This window comes from Cyprinus carpio, chromosome B15, assembly GCF_018340385.1.
Source record: "Cyprinus carpio isolate SPL01 chromosome B15, ASM1834038v1, whole genome shotgun sequence".
NCBI classification, from domain to species: Eukaryota; Metazoa; Chordata; class Actinopteri; order Cypriniformes; family Cyprinidae; genus Cyprinus; species Cyprinus carpio.
The window spans coordinates 12,352,523-12,373,910 of NC_056611.1; the positions used below are offsets into that span (position 1 = coordinate 12,352,523).

Here is a 21,388-nt window from a genome sequence, read left to right on the forward strand (position 1 = left end):
GTAGTAAAACGTTCGTAGTATCAATTCGTTCCCTTGTAATTTCATATCTTTCCTTGGGAGGCGCTAGAAACCCCTCACACTACTTATCAAAGCTAAGAGAAGAAGTCATTCCGGGCTCTGATTGGTCGAGCCGTTGCTCAGCGGTATTATGTTTGTTAATGCAACTGTCAACAAAGTATGATAGCTTTGTTTCATTAATAACATTATTTAGTACACTCTCGATGTGAGGAATGAAGAATAAAAAGGTGAAACCCTCAAAGGGTGTAAACAACAGAAAAAGAGGTAAGTTACATTTGTTTGGAGCTTGTATTCGTCGCAAATCCGAGAGTCTTTTAAAGAGATTTAAAATCTCGTAACCTTTGCGAGGACAAAACCTAGTCTACCTACGTTACCTAGAAAGCATTTTAGGGCTCACGGTATTTTAAGACAGGCGAAGCGAAGACTAATGGTAAATTGTTGTTGGCTGCGCTTGGGTTATTAGGTGAAAATAAATAAACAGCTGTATTCCAAGTATTGAAAGTTAGTAAACGCTGTTTGATCTCGTGTCTTTCTTATTGTCCACATTCTGCAGTGCTCAGCGATGTGTCTCCATCCACCAGTATTCCTCCTCTGGTGGAGGGTCAGCTGAGATGTTTTCTGAGAGTGACCGTGAGTAAAGTGCTGTGGACCATCACCAGACCTCCTCCTGTGACTCTGATCAGGCTCAGATGGTGGGGGGAGTCTTCCAGTGGCACCTTCTTCGGGCCTAGAGAGGGACATGTTGAACAGAAAGGGGTCAAATCGACTGCCCGCTTTCCAGTTCGATGTGGACCCAAACAGCTGACTTCATATTTGACAGGTTAGATGGCTATGTAGGTGATGCCTGATTATTGGCAATTCCTTTTTAGAGAGGCATATTTAACCTTACATACTGTATGCATGGATTTCAGGGTTTCTAGATTTATTCATGTGTTGCATAACTGAATATAATATTTCTTTGTTCACAGATATGGGCTCATTGGTGCTGGATGTGCTTACAAAGGTTGATCATTTGCCTATAGCTCGAGCTCAAATCCCTGGGATTGCCCGGCTTTCTTTGTCTCACTCCATAAATGGATATTTCACTCTTGTTTCCCCGTTATCAGAAAAACTTGGAGAGCTACAGGTTGGTGAGATGCTCAGCAGAATTCACATTTATTCAGCTGATCAAATTTACTGTGAAAATGTTTTTTTTGTTTTTGTTTTTCTCAGGTTTTAAGTTCTCAGTTTAACTGTATTCTGTTCATTCTGACCCAGAGAGGAATTTCTTTTTTTTTTGAAAACCTTAGTTAATGTTATCGCACTGGAATCAGACTTACCGCACACAGGGTATAGCAACAATCCAAAAATAACGGTTTAATTTTTGTACTTATTTTTTCCCCACCTTGTTACATTTATGGAGTTCCCGGTCAAAAGCAAAATTGGCTGCAAAAACGTGCTTCTAAATCTCTCATAATGCTATATTATAACCAAATATTGTATTCAATCTCTTTGTCATCTTGTTTTCTTTCAATTAGCACTGTGTTTTGTATTTCGTTTTGGAACTGAGTGATCATTGGACTTATTTATCTGAGCTTATTCACTTCCGTTTGTGAGAGAACATTGCCGTAATTATCCACAAATCATTTTTTTCCCCACTCAAAAACTGAGGTACATAAGTTCTGCGAATTTGGCTGGGAACACCAAGCACAGCACAAGGGTTAATTATGTGTTTTTTCACATGTACCGTAGGTCACACTTGCCCTGGAAGCGTTAACAGAGGGATATGACAGCAGTAGTTCAGTACCCACGACTGATATGAGCCTCGACGCACAGGCTCCTGGAGTAACAACTGACCAGAACATGCCCGCACATTCATCCCTGGATCAGGCTTTCCCGAGTGTGAAGGAGACAGCTGGCAGCAGCTCTGGCCACATGCCCAGGTTTGTTTTTATATTTTGGATAGTTTGAGTGTTGAATGAGTAATGTGAAACAAACTCATTAGAGCATAAAGTTCACAACACTCATCCTTATGACTGATCTTGTAATTAGTTGCAGATTTGACTGTGGTCTATGAACGGACAAGTTAAATTAAATTACTAAAGATTTTGGATAAAATGTCTTAAGTGGTCTTATTAAAATTTTTGTTTTAGTTGAAAAATGTTCATACTTCTTCCCTAGTGTTATTTTAGTATTATTTATATAATATTTATTATTATTTTTATCTATTAATTATCTATTAACTTACTATGTTATTAACTTTCTAATATTATTATTTTAATATTAATATCTCCTTTATAATAATAATAATAGTTGTTTATTATTATATGCTATTTATTAGTAATATTTCTTAATGTTTAAATTAACTTATGTTTTCAGTTTTCATTTTAATTTTAGTTCAAGTGAAGTTATGTGCTTGTCATTTGTATTATTTCAATACTTTTATTTAGCTTTACTTTAATTTTAAAGCATTTTCAATTGTAGTAATTTTAGTACTGTAACTTTAAGTTACATTCTTTTAGTTTCTATTTAAGTTCTAAAGGCTCTATTTTTCATTTTAATTCAATAAACATCAAAAATAAAACATTGTTTTTGTCCAATATTCTTGTTTTAGAGGGAAGGATTACTTGTATTTTCAAGAAAACAATAACGTCATACCAGATTCTTCTACTGGAAAACATAAACCTGCTACCACCCAAACTCTTTCAGCAAATAGCCGCGCACCTGTTGACCTTTTGTCAGGTAAACCTCATTAACTTTATTTACTGAATTCATTATATTGACTTTATTGATGAACACCGCAACATTTTGGCTGAAATACTTTGTGTCATCTATGATTTTTAAGAACTGGTCAAATTAAAGAACTGTCTGCCAATCACAATCTGTATATTGCCAAAATCTGCTTATTGATCTTGAGTTCTTTTTAAACTTTAGTATATTCTGTTAGTTTTAAAACCTTATTTTGTGTCAGTACAGCACTATAGAGCCCTGCATTTCAGCCCAGGCCCCGACTTTTTTACACCATGAGGCCCGGGCCTTGGGCCAATTTTCATGTTATAGTTCAGACGCGGGCCAGGCTGGGCCTCGGGCCTGTTGTAGGCTTCTCCATTTTTTTTATATTTTAGACCTCTATCAATTAGTGCTGAAAAAAAAATTGCGCTGGTGGAAACAAGTGGGGAAGTCGTGGCCTAGTGGTTAGAGAGTTTGACTCCTAACCCTAAGTTTGTGGGTTCGAGTCTCGGGCCAGCAATACCACGACTGAGGTGGTCAGTTTTTATTTCGTTAAGCAGAAATTTAAAGCTTTCTATAGATATATTTATCATGTCTGTGAGGCATGTATTCGCTGAGTTTGAGTTTATTTTTTAAGTTCATTTTTGTGAAGCGCTCCTGTTGAAGACCGAGACGGCAGAAAGCACATCATGTGTTTTCTTTATTTTATAAAAGCACAAAGTTTTGTTGATATTGTGAGTGCACACAAATAAAAGTAGACCCTTTACCATTCCGAATGATGTATTACTCTAACCTTTATGACCAAAAATGACGGTGTATTTTAAGTTGTTTGCCATTACATACAAAAGTGAACTAATTTAATAGCTGAAACAGTAGTAATAAACTGAATGAAAAGAAAAAAAAGATGGGCTCGGCTGGTATGGCTCTACAGCACTATACAAATTACACATTTTTCGTTAAAGATGTTTGAGGTCATTGTGGAAGTTCTGTTGGCAGATCTGTAGACAAAAAGACCAGACAGCTCTTTACACTCATGTAACACTATTCAGTGATGCATATGTCAAGTGTTTATTTATTCTTCACTTATATTGTCCATTATTTAGTAACTTATTTCAATTATATATTACTTGTGTTTTTTGTATTTTTCCAGTTCTTCTGGAGCGTGGCAGCAAACTGAGAAATGCCATGGTGGTTTCAGCCTTAAAATCTGATGTGGAGTCAGATGTTCCTCTGAAGGACATTCCCCTGCCTCTCTCCAAAGACAACACTGATGCCTTGTATGAACTCTACTTATTCTTTCACATACCTATGAGGGGTCAAAATAGACAGATACAATGGCAGAATGTTGATGATTATAAATAGTGTTAAACAACATCTTCCTCCTAAAGGCCAGCCAGGCCCTCCTCAGGACAGTTTCTGGAGAACATCCTTCAAGCAGAACACCAACGTCCTGTTCACTACCTTGAAGAACCAAGTCAGAATAGAGTCAACCCAGAGGACATGGCTGTGGATCTGCTGCTGGGAAGGTAGTCAAGGCTACTGATAGCTTCAGATTAAGTGAAGAAAATGGAACTTTGCTCATAAATACTTGATGGAAATGTGGAAAGAATGATTTTGTCTGTGTTTGGAATCTATATGCTTTAATGTTTGTAATGGCTCTGTTCCTCAGTGTTAATGGATCTGTGCTGCAGTTCTGGGATGGAGAGGGTTCTTTCCCAGATTCTCTTTCTGATCACAGTAGTGTGCTCATGGACAGTGAGCTCAACGATCCTCAATATGATCAGAGTCTTCTGGAGAACCTTTTCTACAAAGCTCCTGTAAGTCATATAGTGTAACACAGCAGACTGTTATATGTAGGTTAGTTTCCTTGAACATATAACTTTGTAAATCATTTTTCCCCTTTTTTTTAGATATCAGATGAATGTTTGGAAGAGGAGCATCAAAAGAAAGATCCAGCAGAGAAGCCAGTACACACAAGGCCAACTAAAAATGCCCAGTCAGTTACACTAATGCAAGAAGAAATGCTTAAGATAAATAGATTAAAAATTAAAAATGTATTAATAAATAAATAAACAAACATATATGTAAATGTTTTCACATATGTGTAAAGGTACAGAGAAATAAAAAATAGTTCCATTTTGAAATACATTTTTCAAATCTGCTGTTGTGTAAACTGCCTTTTTTGTTTTTTTGAACTTGATTCTGAAGTTGTGCAGCATTCAGAAGCAGGAGATGATTTCTCTGGACTTAGCATGGATAAAATAGCTTTGCTTGGAGATATTCGTTTTGCCAGGGTCACCATCAGTGAGTTCAAAGTTTCCACTGAGAGTATTTCAAGAAGTCTCTCTAAAAAAGGAAGACCACCTCGTCCCCTCACCACAAAGAAATGGTGTGACATTCATGATATTTCACATCTGATAATATTCATAGATGGTGGTGGTCCATTTTTTAAAAACCAACCTGATGTAAATATTTTGTCTATCTAGCTTTTATATCGTAGAGTACCTTTTTCCACTGGTCTCTGCTGGGTTTGAGGATGTTCAACGTGTGCCTTCGGAGATTACTAAAGTTGTCTCTAGTAAAGTAACAGAGGGCGGTGAGTGCATTTGTTTTAGAGAATTACGAGAAACTAGAAGTAGTGTAATAATCTGGTGACTCATTTTTGTTTCAGTCGTGATGTTTCAGCACCAAAGTTTGTTTCCAGTGAGGTTCAGTAGGTCATCTATTAAACAATGGTGGGAGATGAACGTCACATTCAAGATCTACTCCAGAAATAGCCTTCAAAAGACAGTAAGTGCAGTGTGTTCCAATCACAAAATCAAACAAATTTTGGTTTTATCTGTTAGAGACCTGATCTTTTCATTTGTTGTTTAGCCCGTTCTCATTGGATCAGCAATGTTTCCACTGAGCTCCCTGATGCAGAGTGAATCGCTAAGCATTTCTGCAGCCCTTCCTGTTCAAAGACCGGATGGAAACATTGATAAACAAGCAGCTGGTCCTCTGAAGGTAAAGAATCGATCATAAGAACCAAATTTGGGAGATTTTATTGATCTAAGTGATTCATTCTTTGTCCATTATGTTTTTTAAGTTTCATTTGAATTAGCAGCAGACAAAAATGATTTCTCCAACAAAAAGAGAGCTGCGAAACGAATGCTGAGTCCAGCAAGACCTCCTCCTTCCCGTTTGACTGAAGAGTATGATGGGCCAAAGGGTTTATGTGTGACTGACCACAGGAGAGACCCGTCTCCTAGTGCAAGTGTTCATCAAGTCCAGAGTATCCTGATACCTCCAACCAGATCACGATCCACATCACCACACGTCAGATACCAGAGCTCTCTTCACGAGCCTCTGCAGCAGGAAGTGGAGGACACTGAGATTTTGTTGCATATGTTGCTCATGGTGCCTGATGGGAAAGATTTTAACTGTGCACCCATGCAGCCCAACATCTACTTGAACTGTAAGCTCCTCGGATCCGATGAAACTGCTCGATCGACAGTGAGCTGGGGTCAAAAACATCCATCGTTCGGCTTTATTCAGGTTGGTGCTGAATATAGAATTGAGGAAAGTTCACAAGCTTTACCCATATTACTCTGTGGTGGAAATCGTCAGGGTTCCCACAATACTAGTAATACAATACAATAATAGTTTATTATTTGTTTTTAATCTAATTTCTAATATGATATAGGTGGCTCCAGTCACACTGACTGGCAAACTGTTGGAGAGAATGAAGAACAACATGATGGTCGTTGAAGTTTGGTTGAGGGCCAGTAGTTCAGACCATGATAAACTTCTTGGTTTGGTAAAACTACCTCTTCACCAGTTCTACATGTCCTTCAGGTAGATCTATCTATCTTTCTATCTATCTATCTATCTATCTATCTGTCTATCTGTCTGTCTGTCTGTCTGTCTGTCTGTCAATGTAATGTATACAGTATGTATGTATGCATGTTATAACATAAATATAACATTAGTAACTCTATGTGCAGTATATTAATTTTGTGGTATTTTTGTAGTTGCAGTATATTTTATTTATTATTATGCATTTCCTATTAAAATAAATGTTAAATATGCATAGAATTAAATATTTATTGTTATAAATAAAATCGTATTTCTTATATTATGCAATGATAATAATGAATAGCATAATAGCAACAATATATATTAATATTAACATTATATTATGTTATATTATATTGTATTGTAATATATTAGTAATGTATATTAATGAGTATAAGTTTTATATTAATAGTAACACTATATAATGAATTACTTTATATCAAGTATATCAGTGTAGTTATCATTAAATATATCAAAAATTATTCAAAAGTGCTTTTATTAATTGAAATAAATCTAAAAGATAAAATGTAAATATTAAATCCATAACTGCTTATTCTCTGTAGAGTTGCGGGTAAATATTAGATGACATTTACATTTAGTCATTTAGCAGATGCTTTTATTCAAAGCGACTTACAAATGAGGACAGTGGAAGCAATCAAAATCAACAAAAGAGCAATGATATACAAGTGTAATGACAAGTCTAAGTTAGCTTTAACGTAGTACACATAGCAAGGTTTTTTTTAATTATATAATAAATAAAAAGAAAAGAATAGAGCAAGCTAGTATTAGAGGCTTATTTTGCTTTTGTTAATTGTATAATGAATAAAAAGAAAATAAATAGACAGAATACAAAAAGAATAAAGAAGCTAGTGTTAATTTTTTTTAAGAAAACAAGCAGTTAGTAAAAGTCTTTTTTTTAAGAATAGAATTTGAATAGAGAGTGCTAGAGTTAGAGGGTCAATTAAAGATTGAAGCCGATTCTTGAAGATGGCTAAGGATTCAGTTGCTCAGATTGAGTTGGGATGAAAAACTGAAATAGAAAATAAAAAGAAATGTATAATATATAAATATATTTTTATTTAAAAAAAGGACAATATTGCATAAAAAAGACTGAAACTTAAAATTGTAAAAATCAAACTGAAATAAAAATAAAAGTAATTAAATACATTAATAAGTACTCTAATAGTAAATAAAAGAATAGTAAAATAACACTGGAACGTGTAAGCTTAACAATTTGTTTTTCTTTTTACTTTGTCTCCAGAGACCCCAAGATCACAGAGCTGCTCTTGCAGTCTCAGTATCCAGTGGTTGGAGTGGACAGTTTTATGCCTGTGGTTGATGTGTTCAGCGGCAGCACTCGTGGACACCTCAGGGTGTGTCTAGCAATGGGTCTAGCACAGCAGATTACTGCACTGCAGCGAATGAGGGATGATGAGCTGACCCACGGATCACCACTGCATCGACCGGCGCACATGTTAGACCACCGGCCACATGTAGAAACCAAGGCTAGTTCTCTTTAAAACTCCCAAAAGCAGCCCTGATGCTTAAAGAATGAAGCTTAATTTGTTTCTGAATCAATGTTCTTGTAGGCCAGTACCACTGTGGATGTTCTGCGTGAGCATGTCTTCATGGTCCGTGTAGAGCGAGTAAAGGGTCTGACGCCTCTGCAGTTCACGGTGTGGGGAGAAGCTGACTGTTACATCCAGTACTCCTTCCCTGCACAAAATGAGTCGAGAGAGGACACAGACCCACATGTCGTTGAGAGCAGTAAGCTGTTTTCTGTATTAAAAGACTGTATTAAAAGTCTTTTTTTTTCTGTTCAGCTCAACTACTGTTCTGTTCCACAGATGTGGAGCTCAAGGCCTACCGCACTGAGACCACTCTCTGTGTGCCTGACCCTGTGTTTGGACATAATGAGACTCATGTCCTGCTGGCTCCTCCTGACGTCCCAGTGCAAAGAATACTGCTGAGCTCACTGGCCAGACAAGGGCTGAGGAACGGAGGAGGGGTGCAGTTTGAGGTTTGGTGCAGGTACAGTAAATGCAGAAATTGTAGTTAAGTCCTGAATTTTATTTATTATATTTTAGCATTTAAAATGTATTTCTTTTGTGTGGCAATCATTTCATTTATATGTGTGTATGTATGTATGTTTTTTTATTACTATATTTTAGTGCTTAGAAATGTTACCAAGTAAAAGAGACACATTTTATTTATTTATTTAGTTAGTTAGTTTCTTTTTATATTGAGAGCAATATTTTAAATGTTTTTATTCATTTTTTTACTTTTTTTTTTTTTTTTTTACATTTTTTTGGCAATATTTTATTTATTTACGTTTTAGCATTTAAAATGTGTCTTTTTTTTTGTTTGCCAATGTTTGTTTGTTTGTTTGTTTAATTAATTTTACATTGTAGCATTAAAAAACATGTCTGTTTATTTATTTATTTGCTGTTTACTTTTTAGCATTAAAATTTTTTATTTTAATTTATTTTGTTACATTTTAGCATTTAAAAGCTTGTTCTTTAACATTTTTTTTATTTATATACCTATTTGTGTCTAATTTGGAAATATTTTTATTTATTTGCTTTTTATGTTTAAAAGTTTAAAGCATTATTTTATTTTAGCAATATTTTATTTGGCAATATTATTATTATTTCATTTTATTTGTATAATTGAAAAACATGTCTCATATTTAGTAATATTTTAATATTTGTTTTGGGAAAATATGACTTCTTTACAACGCTATTGAAACATTTGCAGGTATTATTATCCAAATGTTAGAGATCAGCTAGTAGCCAGAGGACTGCTGCCTATGTCCAAACTGTGTGCCATGGTAACCATGCAGAAACAGGGTCAAACCGATGCACAGCTTTTCTCCCTTCCTCTGGTACCAAGAACCGACCAGCCTCAGCCCTCAGGTAGTTGCATATCTAATTATCTTAAAACTGCAGATAACATATACAGTGTTTTATGGATATTAAACCAGTGTAATAAAGTAAAACCTGTTTTCATCTGTGCTTACCTGTAGGGCTGCTTGAAGTGAGCGTTCAATACAAGTCTCGACCAATGAGGAGTGTGGGAGTGAAGAGTGGGGTTGTGCCGTCCCGCAGAGTGATGCTGGTTGTGCAGGTGCACAGAGCAGCCGGGCTACAAGCTGCAGCCAAGTAAGTCAATCTGCCTCAAATCTGCCTTTAGCTTTCAACCTATTACCCCAACAGCAATCTAGCTTGATTAAACTGATTTAACATTACATGGAGTATAATTTTGGCATCTAAATTGTATTTTTATTTGCCATCTTTTTGTTTCTCAGAGCTCTTGCAGATGCAGACAGCTCACTGCTGTATTACTCTGAAGTGGGGCTTAACTCCTTCATCACTATGCAGTTGTCCTTCCTGCCGGACAGTGAAGTTCGAAGCACACGTGTGGTGGCCCGCAGTTTCTGCCCAGAGTTTGAACATCACGCTGAGTTCTGCTGTAACCTGCTGGTGCAGAGAGACAGCGGGGAGAGCGTCAGTCTGGCTGAACTCTTGCAGGAGGCAGTGGCCGTCTTCACCATTTACAACAGAGACACACGCAAAAGTGAGTTACCCGACTTGGAAAGGTAGACAGACATGTGGAGATTTGAATTTTTTTCACATGACACACTTCTGTAAAGGATGTTTGGATATCTTTGGTTTACAAATGACTCCACAAAAACATGCAGCCCTTTATTGCATAATCCCATCGTGCTAAAGATCCAAAAATGTGTGTAGGTGTAGATCTGTGTTGTAAGGAATAAAAAAGGGCTTTTAATGAGTGGGTAGATTAAGTTTTGTCTGCTGATTCAGTATTATTACATTACATAAGTGGTTCAGATTATTATTTTTATTATTTTATTTTTAGTTCTGTTTGAAAAGTATGTTTTACCTGTTTACTGTACGTATTTTCAGACACAAAAACGATATTTTTTTTTTACTTTTTTGTGTATTTTTATGTCTTTACACTTACTGTTTAGAATCATTTAATATTTACTTGTTAGTTTTAAGTATTATCACTCCATTCCAGCATTATAAATACTATATACTGCGTGTTTTGTTTATCTCATTGTAGTGGCTGATACCATAAGATCGAAGGACACTGTCTTGGGCACTGTGAAAATTAGACTTGCAGATCTGATTCATAAAAGAAGCGGTATGAAAGTCTTGAATATTAATAGGATTTAAGTTTTTTATTTATTTTGTATGTTGTAGTGTTAATTGATATATAATTATATTATTATTTATTTATCTTTACAATATTTACTTTTCAGAATTTAAAAACTTGTTTATTTTACTTGGAAATGTTTTGTTAATTTTATTACATTATTTGTGTATATATATATATATATATATATATATATATATATATATATATATTATATATTGTTATATATATTATTATATATATATATATATATATATATATATATATATATATATATATATATATCAGAATATATATATATATATATATATATATATATATATATATTTGTCTTTTTTTTTTTTTTTTTTCAAAAAAAACATTAATATATATATATATATATAATTAATGAATTTAATGAATAGCAAGGTTGTATTTGTTTTATCCAAAATAAAAGTGTGTGTACTATATATATATATATATATATATATATATATATATATAGATATATATATATATATATATATATATATATATATATATATAGTGTTGTTAGTTTATACATATAAAAATTTAATTTACGTAATTTTTTTAAAATTAATTACGTAATTTATTTTTATTTATTTTTTATTATTTACGTTGTTTTTTTGTTTTTGTTTTTTTACATTTTAACTTTTAAAAAACTTTTGTCTTCTATTTGGCTATGTTTTAGTATTTAGTTTTATTTCTGTATTTATTTATTTGGGGTATGAAAGTATTTAAAATTAATAGAAATATAACAATTGCTTATCTTTTTTAAAGGCATATCTGGCTGGTACAGTCTCTCTCTACCTCAGAGCACAACTTCATCTCACAGTCTGACCTCAGCAGGAGGACTTGAAGTCTCCATCAGTTTTTCCCATCATGCAGATAGAGAGCGAGTCGTAAGTTCAGCCCGTGGACTGGGATGGGAAATGGGGCAAGACAGTCAAGATGAGGCAGATACAGAGGAAGAAGACACTTTGGAAGAAAGCGCAAAGTCTCTGGCATTATCACTATCCATGCCTAGAGCGTGGCTGCCCATCCGTTGCCTGCTGCTTCCAGGACATGAAGACTTACAGCGTTCCACCTACTGCTACTACAGATACAAACTCTACAACCAGCAGACCTTCTGCTCTGAACTGAGACACCCCGTTCCAGACGAGAGTGAAGGAGAAGAAGGTTTAGCCACCGTGGCATTTCAGGGGAGCAAAAGAGTGGTGCTGAGGAGGACTCAACCCCTGCGCTGGTTCCTGAGGGAGGAGAAGCTGGAGGTGCAGGTGTGGGTGGCCTTTGGGAAGGAGAAGAGAGTCCGGCCTCATAACGCTGACCGTCTGGTGGGCTCTGCTTTTGTGGATCTCTCTGCTCTTGCTGGGACCTTGAAGCACCATCAAACAATCAGCGGTAGATATTTGCTCTCTTTATTTATCTGTGAAGGGCTTATTTGTGCACTTTAGATTTTTATTTTAATATAATATTTTCATTTTAATAATCGTTATGCAACAACCACATGATAATTTCACCCTTATTAAACTGAATATTGCAAGACAAGTGCATACTCTATATGTACTACCGGTCAAAAGTATGGGCTTGGTAAGATTTATTTTTATTTTTTATGTTTTTTAAACGTTTTTTTTTTATCTTCACCAAGGCTGCATTTGATAAATAGAAATTCAAAAGAACACCATTTTTTTAAATAGAAATCTTCTATAGCATTAATGTTATTACAGACCATTTAAATGATAGTGTATATTTTAATTTAGTTTCATTTAATTTAAAGTTTATATAATTACTAACCAATATTTTGAGCCGAACTTAAGGCACTTTTTTATTATTAATAATCTATTAAGACTTTATTTATAGAGAAATATTTGGCAGTGGGGTTGAAAAAACTGCTAACTGTATATCAAATAAATGTAAAATAAAATAATATGTATATTTATAGTTTAGTTTGAGATTTTTTTGATTTCCGAAGGTTAAGCATTTCCTTTCATTGCCATTTTGTTGAAGAACAGAAATCTGATTTAATTTAATAAATTTCATTCCCTATTCTGAACCACATTTTTAGTTTACTTTCCAATGATGTGTCCTCTGCTCATTACTAATAGAACTAACACATGGTTCTCTCTCATGGTAGGCGTGTATCCTTTGTTCAAGCGCTCTGCTGTAAACCTGAGTGGCGCTGCTCTCAGAGTCCATATCACAGTCACAACAGACTCTGAACCACATGAGCCTCAAGCCACTGAGGAACTCAACAGCTCAGTAGAAGATGAGGAGGATGGAGGCCTCCCCACCACAGTGCTGTCAAGACCATTTCAGTCCCCCAGCAAACAGCAGATCAAATCAACCATGACCACTGAAGCTCCACCATCCAAAGAAATCAACAATGAAGACACCTTCATAGCCAACATAACTGTGGACAGAGCCATGCATCTGAGCCTGAAGGGTAAAATACAAGGACAGGGATTACTGATTTGACTTCATTCTCATTTATGATGTTTTAACGCTGTTGTTATCCTCAGGTTGTCCTCTCGCTGAGCGTGGTGGAGGATTGCCTAGTTGCTGTGTTTCTTACGCCATCGCCGATGCCCCGGGCACAGTGACCACCGCACTCATCAAAGACAGTGACTGCCCCGTGTGGGACCACCAGCAAGAATGCAGGTAAACCCATTTGACATTCATCATACTTTTCCATTGGGCCCCTTTCACAGAAAGTGAATTGTGACAGATTATACTAAAGAAGGGAGGATCTCGATGAAATCCGATCACAAGTGGTCACAGGAGATGTATGTAAAGACCAGATGGAAGTGGTCATACAAGGTGGAAACAGGACCCATGTTAAACTCGTGGCTGTTTTTTGTTTTCAGACTGTCGAAGGAGCTACTTCTGGATCCCCAGCAGTCCTTGGTTTTCAAAGTTTGGCATAAAGGAGGTAATGACACCCTCGCACCATATTCCGTCATATGTTCACCAGAAAGTATAAAAGATAAGTTTTGCATTATGTTTTGGTTTGCAGAAGTTGAGCGGGTGATTGGATTCGTGTCTGTTGACCTGTCACCACTTCTGTCAGGATTTCAGTCAGTTTGTGGCTGGTATAACATCACTGATTTCAGCGGGCAGTGTCAGGGGCAGCTCAAGGTGTCTGTGTCTCCTCTGAGGGCAGTGCAGGAATTCCGGACACAAAGACTGCCTGCCCACGAGCCTGCTGCTCCAGACTCAAGTGTAAGCCATTTACAGATAAACCTTTCTTATTATTTTCAATGTTGAAAAAGTTTATGTTGTGTACATGTTTATGTTTTTTGGAAACCATATGCTACCATACAAAAGAACTGAAGTATTCTGAAAAGATTGATCCTGATTTCCACAAAAATATTACGAACTGAGGCCGAACTGAGCAGCAAATCAACATATTAATGATTTCTGAAGACTGGAGTAATGATGCTGAAAATTCAACTTTGCCATCACATTTTAAAATACATTAAAATAAAAACAGTTATTTTAAATTGCATTAATTCAGCTTTGTATTAATGTTTTTAATGTGTTTTTTATAATGTTAATGAAGTATTGGTGTTTTGTTTATATTTCTTTATTAACTTTTGGCTGGTAGTGTATAAAAAAACCTAATAATGTCTACACAGTTGTCACCTGTGGTGATGATTATGTGTCTTTTGCAGGCTCTCTTTAGCGCACTTCCACTTTGCTATCAAACGACAGCTTCGTACAGCAGCTTCCCAAGCCACATCACTCGATTCTCAGAGCAGAGGAACAGCACACCTCCTGATCAGTTTGAAAGACTGCTCTCTGACAGGTATCTATTTAGGGAAAAAAAACCCTGCCTTATTGTCAGATTTACTGTCTGAAGTAATAACTGTGAGGATGTGTGTTCAGGTACGGTGTGACGGATCGCCACGATGAGCACATGGACAACATAAGAATGTTCCATCAGAGTTTGCATGAGGAAGAGAAAGCGTCCCAGTCCTCCGTAGCTGGAGATTCCCACCCATCCAGTTCGGCACTCTTCTCTGCCCTCAGGTACCCACACTGGATGAAAGATTAAGATGTAACATCAGATTATGATCAGATTCCATACGAAATCCAAAGTATTGTTCTTCACATGTATTCCAAATAGAACTTCTGCATATGCAAATACTATTCCTTAACAAAAGTGAAAGTAAAGGCATTTATAATGTTACAATAGATTTCTGTTTCAAATAAATGCAGTTCTTTCGAACTTTCTAGTCTTCTATCACAGCTTCCACAAACAATATCAACAGTGTTTTCAAGATTGATAATAATAAGAAATGTTTCTTGAGCAGCAAATCAGCATTAGAATGAATTCTGAAGGACTATGTGACACAAAAGACTGGAGTAATGGCTGCTGAAAATTCAGCTTTGCCATCACAGGAATAAATTACATTTTAAAATGTATTAAAATAGAAAACAGTTATTTTAAACTGTAATAATATTTCACAATTGTTCACATTTTTACTGTATTTTTGATTAAATAAATGCAGCCCTGATGAGCATAAGAGACTTCTTTCAAAAACATTACAAATCAGACCTGAACAGTAGAACATTAGTTTATTTGTCAGATTTAATGTTTACTTTACTTTGTTATTTAAAAGATTATTTAAGATAACAAATATTATGGATTCAGTTAGGGATGGGCGATATCTTATCGTTTGCGATATACCGGTGAAAATTATTCCCATGATAAGAATTAGTCTTCCCGCGATAATAAAGATAAAGTCTAGTTGTTGACATATTTCTATGTGCGACAGTGCGGAGTGACATCACAGAAGGCAGACGTGAAACCAGTGTTGCCAACTAATTTTCAGGGGAAGTTGCTAAAGGAAGGTCGATTTGTGGCTAAAAGTTGCTAAATGACGTTGTGATGTCATTGCGCGATGACATAATTATGGAATTAAGACCCAAAAACGCATCAAATCTCCGCAAAAAATATATTTTATATGTTAATTTAGATTTGTTCGTTAAATAATATAAAGAAACTATATAATATCAAAATATAAGTAACTATTTTTTAAATACAACATGGAATTATTGAACACTTACACATTTTTTAAACTATTACAATTATTAAATTTTTTTTTATTAGCTAATAAACTAATAAAACTACACATTCTGAACAATTATAGTTTTAAGCGGTGTATTAATGGTTAGTTAGTATGCTACACTCTAAGAAAACTCTGTAAAAATATGCCACAATCTACTATGTTAATTTGAAGGAATTTTCCGTTTTTATTTTTTTTTATGTTTTTTTACCTGCATTTTAAATTACCCATTGTATTTTGTGTTGTGTTGTGATGTGTACTGCTAGGTGTCTTTGGTTTTCTCATTTTGTGTAATTTTTATTTGTAAATTGTGTGCTCTTTTTATCATTTGAGTCACTTGTCAAAAGTTATCGTATTATTTCTGCGATGCACGTGTGAAGTTTCTGCGCAAATTATTATGAGTAAAAATAGGAAAGACAATACTTTTCTCTAAAGAAACAGGATTCCCTGAATTATCGTCATTGATATCGTTATTACACCAGAAATATCATGATGTATTTTTAACCCCATATTGCCCATCCCTAGATTCAACACAATCTGATATGTTTTTTAGTTTTTTTCTAGATTTAGGTATTTATGTGGATTGACAGTTTGTTCCACTTTGGCTTTCATTTTTTATTGTCAATGGAATTTTTTTTGTTGCATTTTTAGGAAAAACCTCAGTGAGCTGGATGATATTCAAAGGTATTTCAGCCGAAAGTTGTCCACTCCATCCTTCCCAAAGCTGAGTGAGCTGAGAGGAACCTCCAGGCTGGACGAGCATAGAGACTCAGAGACAGACACCACTGAACTGCTACTGAAGTCCAGTCAGCTGGTGGGAGAGGTCAATAACATCATAAAAGGTGAGTCAGCTGGTAACTGTTAGTGTGATTCCTGTTTATTTAAAGCCATTTTTAACTCTTTATTTTAAATCAGGCTTAAGTGAACCCCAAACAGAAGAGGCTACAACTAGCCATAAAAGCTCTGCTACTCTTGATGTGGTTGAGGAGCACTTAACATCAGGAGTAGATCAGCTGATATTATCAGAGTCTGATAGCTGTGAGATAGAGCCACGCTTTCATAAAGAATCACACATGATGTCGGAGGATGAAGATGAAGTCTCGCCCATCAGCTCTCCTGCTCCTGCAGAGATCAGACAGTCACCAGCTGCTGCTGAAGATGAAAAGCTCCACCACCGCTCCAGCGATCACTCATCTGAGGAAGAGGAGTGTAAAGATGAGGATGAGCATGAAGACTTTGAGGAAACTTTAATACAGCCTCGAACACTCAATGAGGTCACTTCAGTCACAGACAGAACCAGCCCTTGGACCAGCCTACTGTCTGACCCAGATATGGGATCTCTGGAGAGTCTGGAGTTAGTGCAGCATCACGCTCATGATGACACCATCCACATTCAAGGAGAGGAAAGAAACAGCAGAGAAATTCTTCCAGACTTTAACCCGCAGTCATTGACTGCAGAATCACAAGCTGTTGATTCTGATTCAGATATCAGTGAAAGATCTGAAACTGATCTTGATACATGTAGGAGTGACGGTGCTATTGCCACAAATCATCGGGAACAGCAACCTTCTCTGGATGGTCTGGATGGAGATGGAGCTTTTTCTAGTATTAGTGAGGTGGAAGATTATGAACAGAGTAATAGTGCACCTGAAGAAGGCGATCTGCAGAAAGCCTCTGCAGAGTCTGGTTCTGAAACAGATGAAAAAAGTGATGAGAGGACAGCAAAACCGTATCCTTCCAAGCTTTGTATGACCCGAAAATGTCAGTTTTTATCTCTAGTTCTTTTGACAGAATATGTGGCATGCTATTGATTACCAAAAAAAAATAAAATAATTATCTGCCTCAGTTTGTAAAAACCAACAAAAAACTTTGACACTTCCCCCATAGCCGTCAATTATAAATGGAAGTATGTGGGACAGATGTTTTAAACTTCTGCTTTTATTAAACCATATCTGGGTTATTTTTATCTAAACACCCCTGTGCAGTTTGGAATCTGTAGCGATTCCAAATTTCTTCCTGTCGGCTCACCATCTGGAGGCATCCATGAGGTCTTTGAGGATGGCACCTGTCTTTCCATCGGCAACAACTGAATCTGTGAGTACTCTCCAATTTTTTTAAACTATAAGAAAGCTGCTGCTACTGTTTGGTAATCTTGAAAAAGTTAAAAGTGCTGTATGTATTTTTTTTGACTGTACTAAAGCATAAAAATACTGTAATATGTTTGCAGATATTTAGGAAACATGCTAAGTTCACATACTTGTTTCTCTGAAAAACAATGCTACAGCCAGTTATTTGACCTTGAAATGTGTGTTCTGTGTCAGAATGTCTGTTTTTGTTTTGGTCTGTGTAACCCCGCCCACTGCCAGCTTACCCAATAGTATTTTAACACCTTTGGCTGCAAGTTGTTCGGAAAACACTGTGTATTGCAGCCATGGAAGCCAAGAAATGAGCTGGGTCAGGGATCGCAGATTCTACCCGACCTTAAAAGCCTCAAAATCCATTTAAAAAGCTCTATGACCAGCGCATATTAAAACACGGATAAATCACCTCACCAACTTAGAGTGTAAGGCTCATGTCCTTCCATTTTCAGTGCGCTCATTCCTATTTCACGTTTTCAATCTGGCAACCCATGTGAGCGTTGAGTCTGAGAAGGAGTGGTGGGAGAAAAACTCTTAATACTGTATTTTGAATTTGGCCCGCACTATCCATTTCAACTGTTAGCTGTGTCAATATTACATACTGCACCCTTAAAAATAAATATAACTTTATATATAAAAACATTTTCAGTTATAGTTAAAACACTGAAGATCGTTCTATCTATCTACCCTTGTATCTGTTGTTCTTATATATCATTCTATTGTTCTGTCTGTCAGTTCCTCCTGAAGCCTCCTCTCAGATCTGGTAATCATATATATTCCTTTAACACCTGGTTTTATTTATTTTTTTATTTTATTTTTGGAAAAACCTACTTTTTAACCTTATCCTAGTCTATTGGCGTTATTCAGAAGATATGAGTGACTACATTTTTAAATGTGGTCCATATTGACTCATTTTTGTAAGCACAATCTACAAAGTTCATGAATCGTGGTACGCTTTCTTATTTGTAAAATTATTTCTTTGTTTTTAAGCCTGTCATGATTTATCTATTAAAATTCATTCATTTAGGAGACTGGAAATCCTGGAAATCTATATAGAAGAATGCCTCGATCAAGACCAAGCATCCCTCCATCACAGAGAAGTGAAGAGACTAGAAGAATTGCAAAAATATTTGCCTCAAAATTTACAGAAGAAAGTTAATACATTCATTCAAGATTTCTGTGTTAGGTTTAATTTTTTTTTATGTTTAAGGTATGTGATTGGGATCCTTATTTATTTCTTACATGATGCAATATGGTATATACTTTTTAACAGTAATTGTAATAATGTGAGCATTAAAAAAGTTGTTTATTTACAGTAATGAATTTATTTTTGTAATAAAGAATTTTGTATTTCCATCATCTACGCTTAAATGTTTTTGAAGGTCCTGTTCTCACTATTTAGTTTTACCTCTTATAAACATTGTCAGTTGTCTGGGGCAGTTAATGTCTGTCAGGCTGAGCTGCTCAAAGGCTAGAAGCATTTAGCTGACAGATGAGAAAATTGCCCAATTTGAGCTGCTGCAGACAATGGCACATACTGACAGTGATGTAACCAAAGTATTATCCAGAGACAAAAGAAGCCAACGGCCTGACAAAAGCTCTCCTTTACCCTCTCAGCCTGTTTAATGAGCTCTAATTAGAGAGATGAGTCCGATCAAGCAACTGGTCCTCGTGTTGACCTTCTTCTAAACCAGATGAATCAACTGACAGCTTCTGAGCTATAGAAGATGGCAGCAAATTAAGCTAAATATAATAGATGAAAACCATGAACCATCACCAATTATTAACCATTTTACTACATAGAGTGGAGGAGGAGGCTTTAATGATAAAATTGTTATAATTACAATTGTATTATTACAAGTTATAATTAAAGTTCCCAGATCAGCAGCACACCTTTACTTGGGAGTCTGGTAAATGTTAGGTTGAATCTTGTTAAGTGGATGTAAAGCAGCATGTCTTTGAGACCATCGGCGAGTCTCAGTGCTCGATTCATTTTTGGATATCAAAGTCGAGCATGTGGCAACACAGCCATGATGCTTAAGAGGAGGAAGATTTGATATTGGAGATAAATCAGGATACTGGAAACCAGGCAGCAAGATAACAGGAGCCGTGCCACTGAAAACATTGATTGTGGTTAATGAGTGCAGGAAGTTTGGATGATACCCAAAACGGTAAAAATCAGCATCTTGGTTGTATATTTGTGCATGTATGATGAGGTTATGGATCTTTTCAGCTTGATAAAGGCGTCGATGACACAACATCTGAGAGCTTTGAAGTGATTCCACAAAATCTGACAGCAGAAGCTTTCCTTCTATGAACTTCTGCCAGAGATTCTGGAGAGTGAAATACAGAAATCTAAGTCAAAACTTTGAAACCAGTCGTTCAAGTCTTTGAAATCTGAATCTGCATTTCATGAAACCTATATATCAGCTGTACCTCAGACTGACTCAAGAAATGATTGGTCTTCTCCTTAAGAAGCTTATGAATCGTTCGAAGGCTGAGTTCCTGCTGCAAAGTTTCTGCAAAAGCATTAGATCAGTTATACAGTGACGCACATTAGAAAAAAGCATTATATTATAAGCCAACCAAGAACTTACCCAGCTTTCTCTGTTTGCGTCGCACTGAAGACACCATTTGACCAAGAATCTGGTACTTTTCAGCTAAAAGCTTTTTAGAGTTGTTCAGATGTGGCTGATGTGCTAAGTTCTGCTCTGCAAGCCAACAATTGGAGGCCGTCAAGATCTTTTCACACCTCTGAAGATGCTGTAACTGAAGGCGAGACCCATTTTACACTATAAAAGTATTTAGACATTTTGCAAACAAATGCTACCTGACATTTTCTCAGAACTAGAACTTTTCTGAGCATTTTTTGCAATCAGCTAATCTTAATATCATTTTTAGTTTAACTAACATTTTTGACAACCAGAATTTTTTTGTCTTCATTTTTTGTCATTCGTGACTGTGTAGTTAGGTGTTGGAACAGTACCTTTGAATTGTGTCTGACTGTTTCTCGCATCCTTTCCTCGTCTTCCAGGAGCTCCAGAAGTTGAGCAGTGTTCAAACGTTTGAGATAGTCCAAATTTAGCACTGAATCCCCTTCGAGAGGCATTGCAGCCCATTTATGAAAACACTGTCTCTCACCCAGGACTTGATGCTGTGAGAACATGCTGCATTTGTGCATCTTGTAACATGATCACAAGCTCCAGAGAGGTTGGTTACTAGGGATTTCAGAGCTTTCATTGGAGCCAGCATACCAACAAAGAACTACACATTCTCTACCAACACCCTTAATAAATGTAGACAAGGACAAGCACAAAAACATGAGTCAAAATGTATGAGGGTCTTCAGCACCTTGGACAGCTCTAGAATAGTTACAATAACCTTAGAAAAACTTAAGAAAATAAAGACAAGAATAACAATGTGCAGGAAACAGTAAAA

General features: G+C 36.0%; 2 protein-coding genes across 2 annotated transcripts; one reads left to right on the plus strand and one right to left on the minus strand.

Moving 5' to 3' along the window:
- The first annotated feature begins 104 nt into the window (after positions 1-104).
- Positions 105-19,309, plus strand: c2cd3 (C2 domain containing 3 centriole elongation regulator). The gene is made up of 33 exons (XM_042739247.1): positions 105-282; positions 572-838; positions 987-1,144; positions 1,750-1,940; positions 2,612-2,739; positions 3,878-4,004; positions 4,116-4,253; positions 4,397-4,544; positions 4,638-4,724; positions 4,923-5,116; positions 5,214-5,323; positions 5,399-5,517; positions 5,602-5,733; positions 5,815-6,264; positions 6,413-6,564; positions 7,826-8,069; positions 8,154-8,331; positions 8,412-8,595; positions 9,322-9,479; positions 9,590-9,725; positions 9,872-10,140; positions 10,651-10,731; positions 11,524-12,144; positions 12,878-13,186; positions 13,263-13,401; positions 13,608-13,672; positions 13,757-13,962; positions 14,415-14,548; positions 14,629-14,772; positions 16,464-16,654; positions 16,728-17,541; positions 17,798-17,906; positions 18,978-19,309. The coding sequence occupies exons 1-33, from the start codon at positions 231-233 to the stop codon at positions 19,107-19,109; spliced, it is 6,567 nt and encodes a 2,188-aa protein (XP_042595181.1). The 5' UTR covers positions 105-230; the 3' UTR covers positions 19,110-19,309.
- Positions 19,310-19,845: 536 nt separating this feature from the next.
- LOC122139863 (vacuolar protein sorting-associated protein 37B-like) lies at positions 19,846-21,131 on the minus strand. The gene is made up of 4 exons (XM_042740045.1): positions 20,937-21,131; positions 20,548-20,719; positions 20,387-20,469; positions 19,846-20,283 (listed from the first exon to the last, which is right to left on the minus strand). The coding sequence occupies exons 1-4, from the start codon at positions 21,129-21,131 to the stop codon at positions 19,846-19,848; spliced, it is 888 nt and encodes a 295-aa protein (XP_042595979.1).
- Between the last annotated feature and the right edge of the window lie 257 nt (positions 21,132-21,388).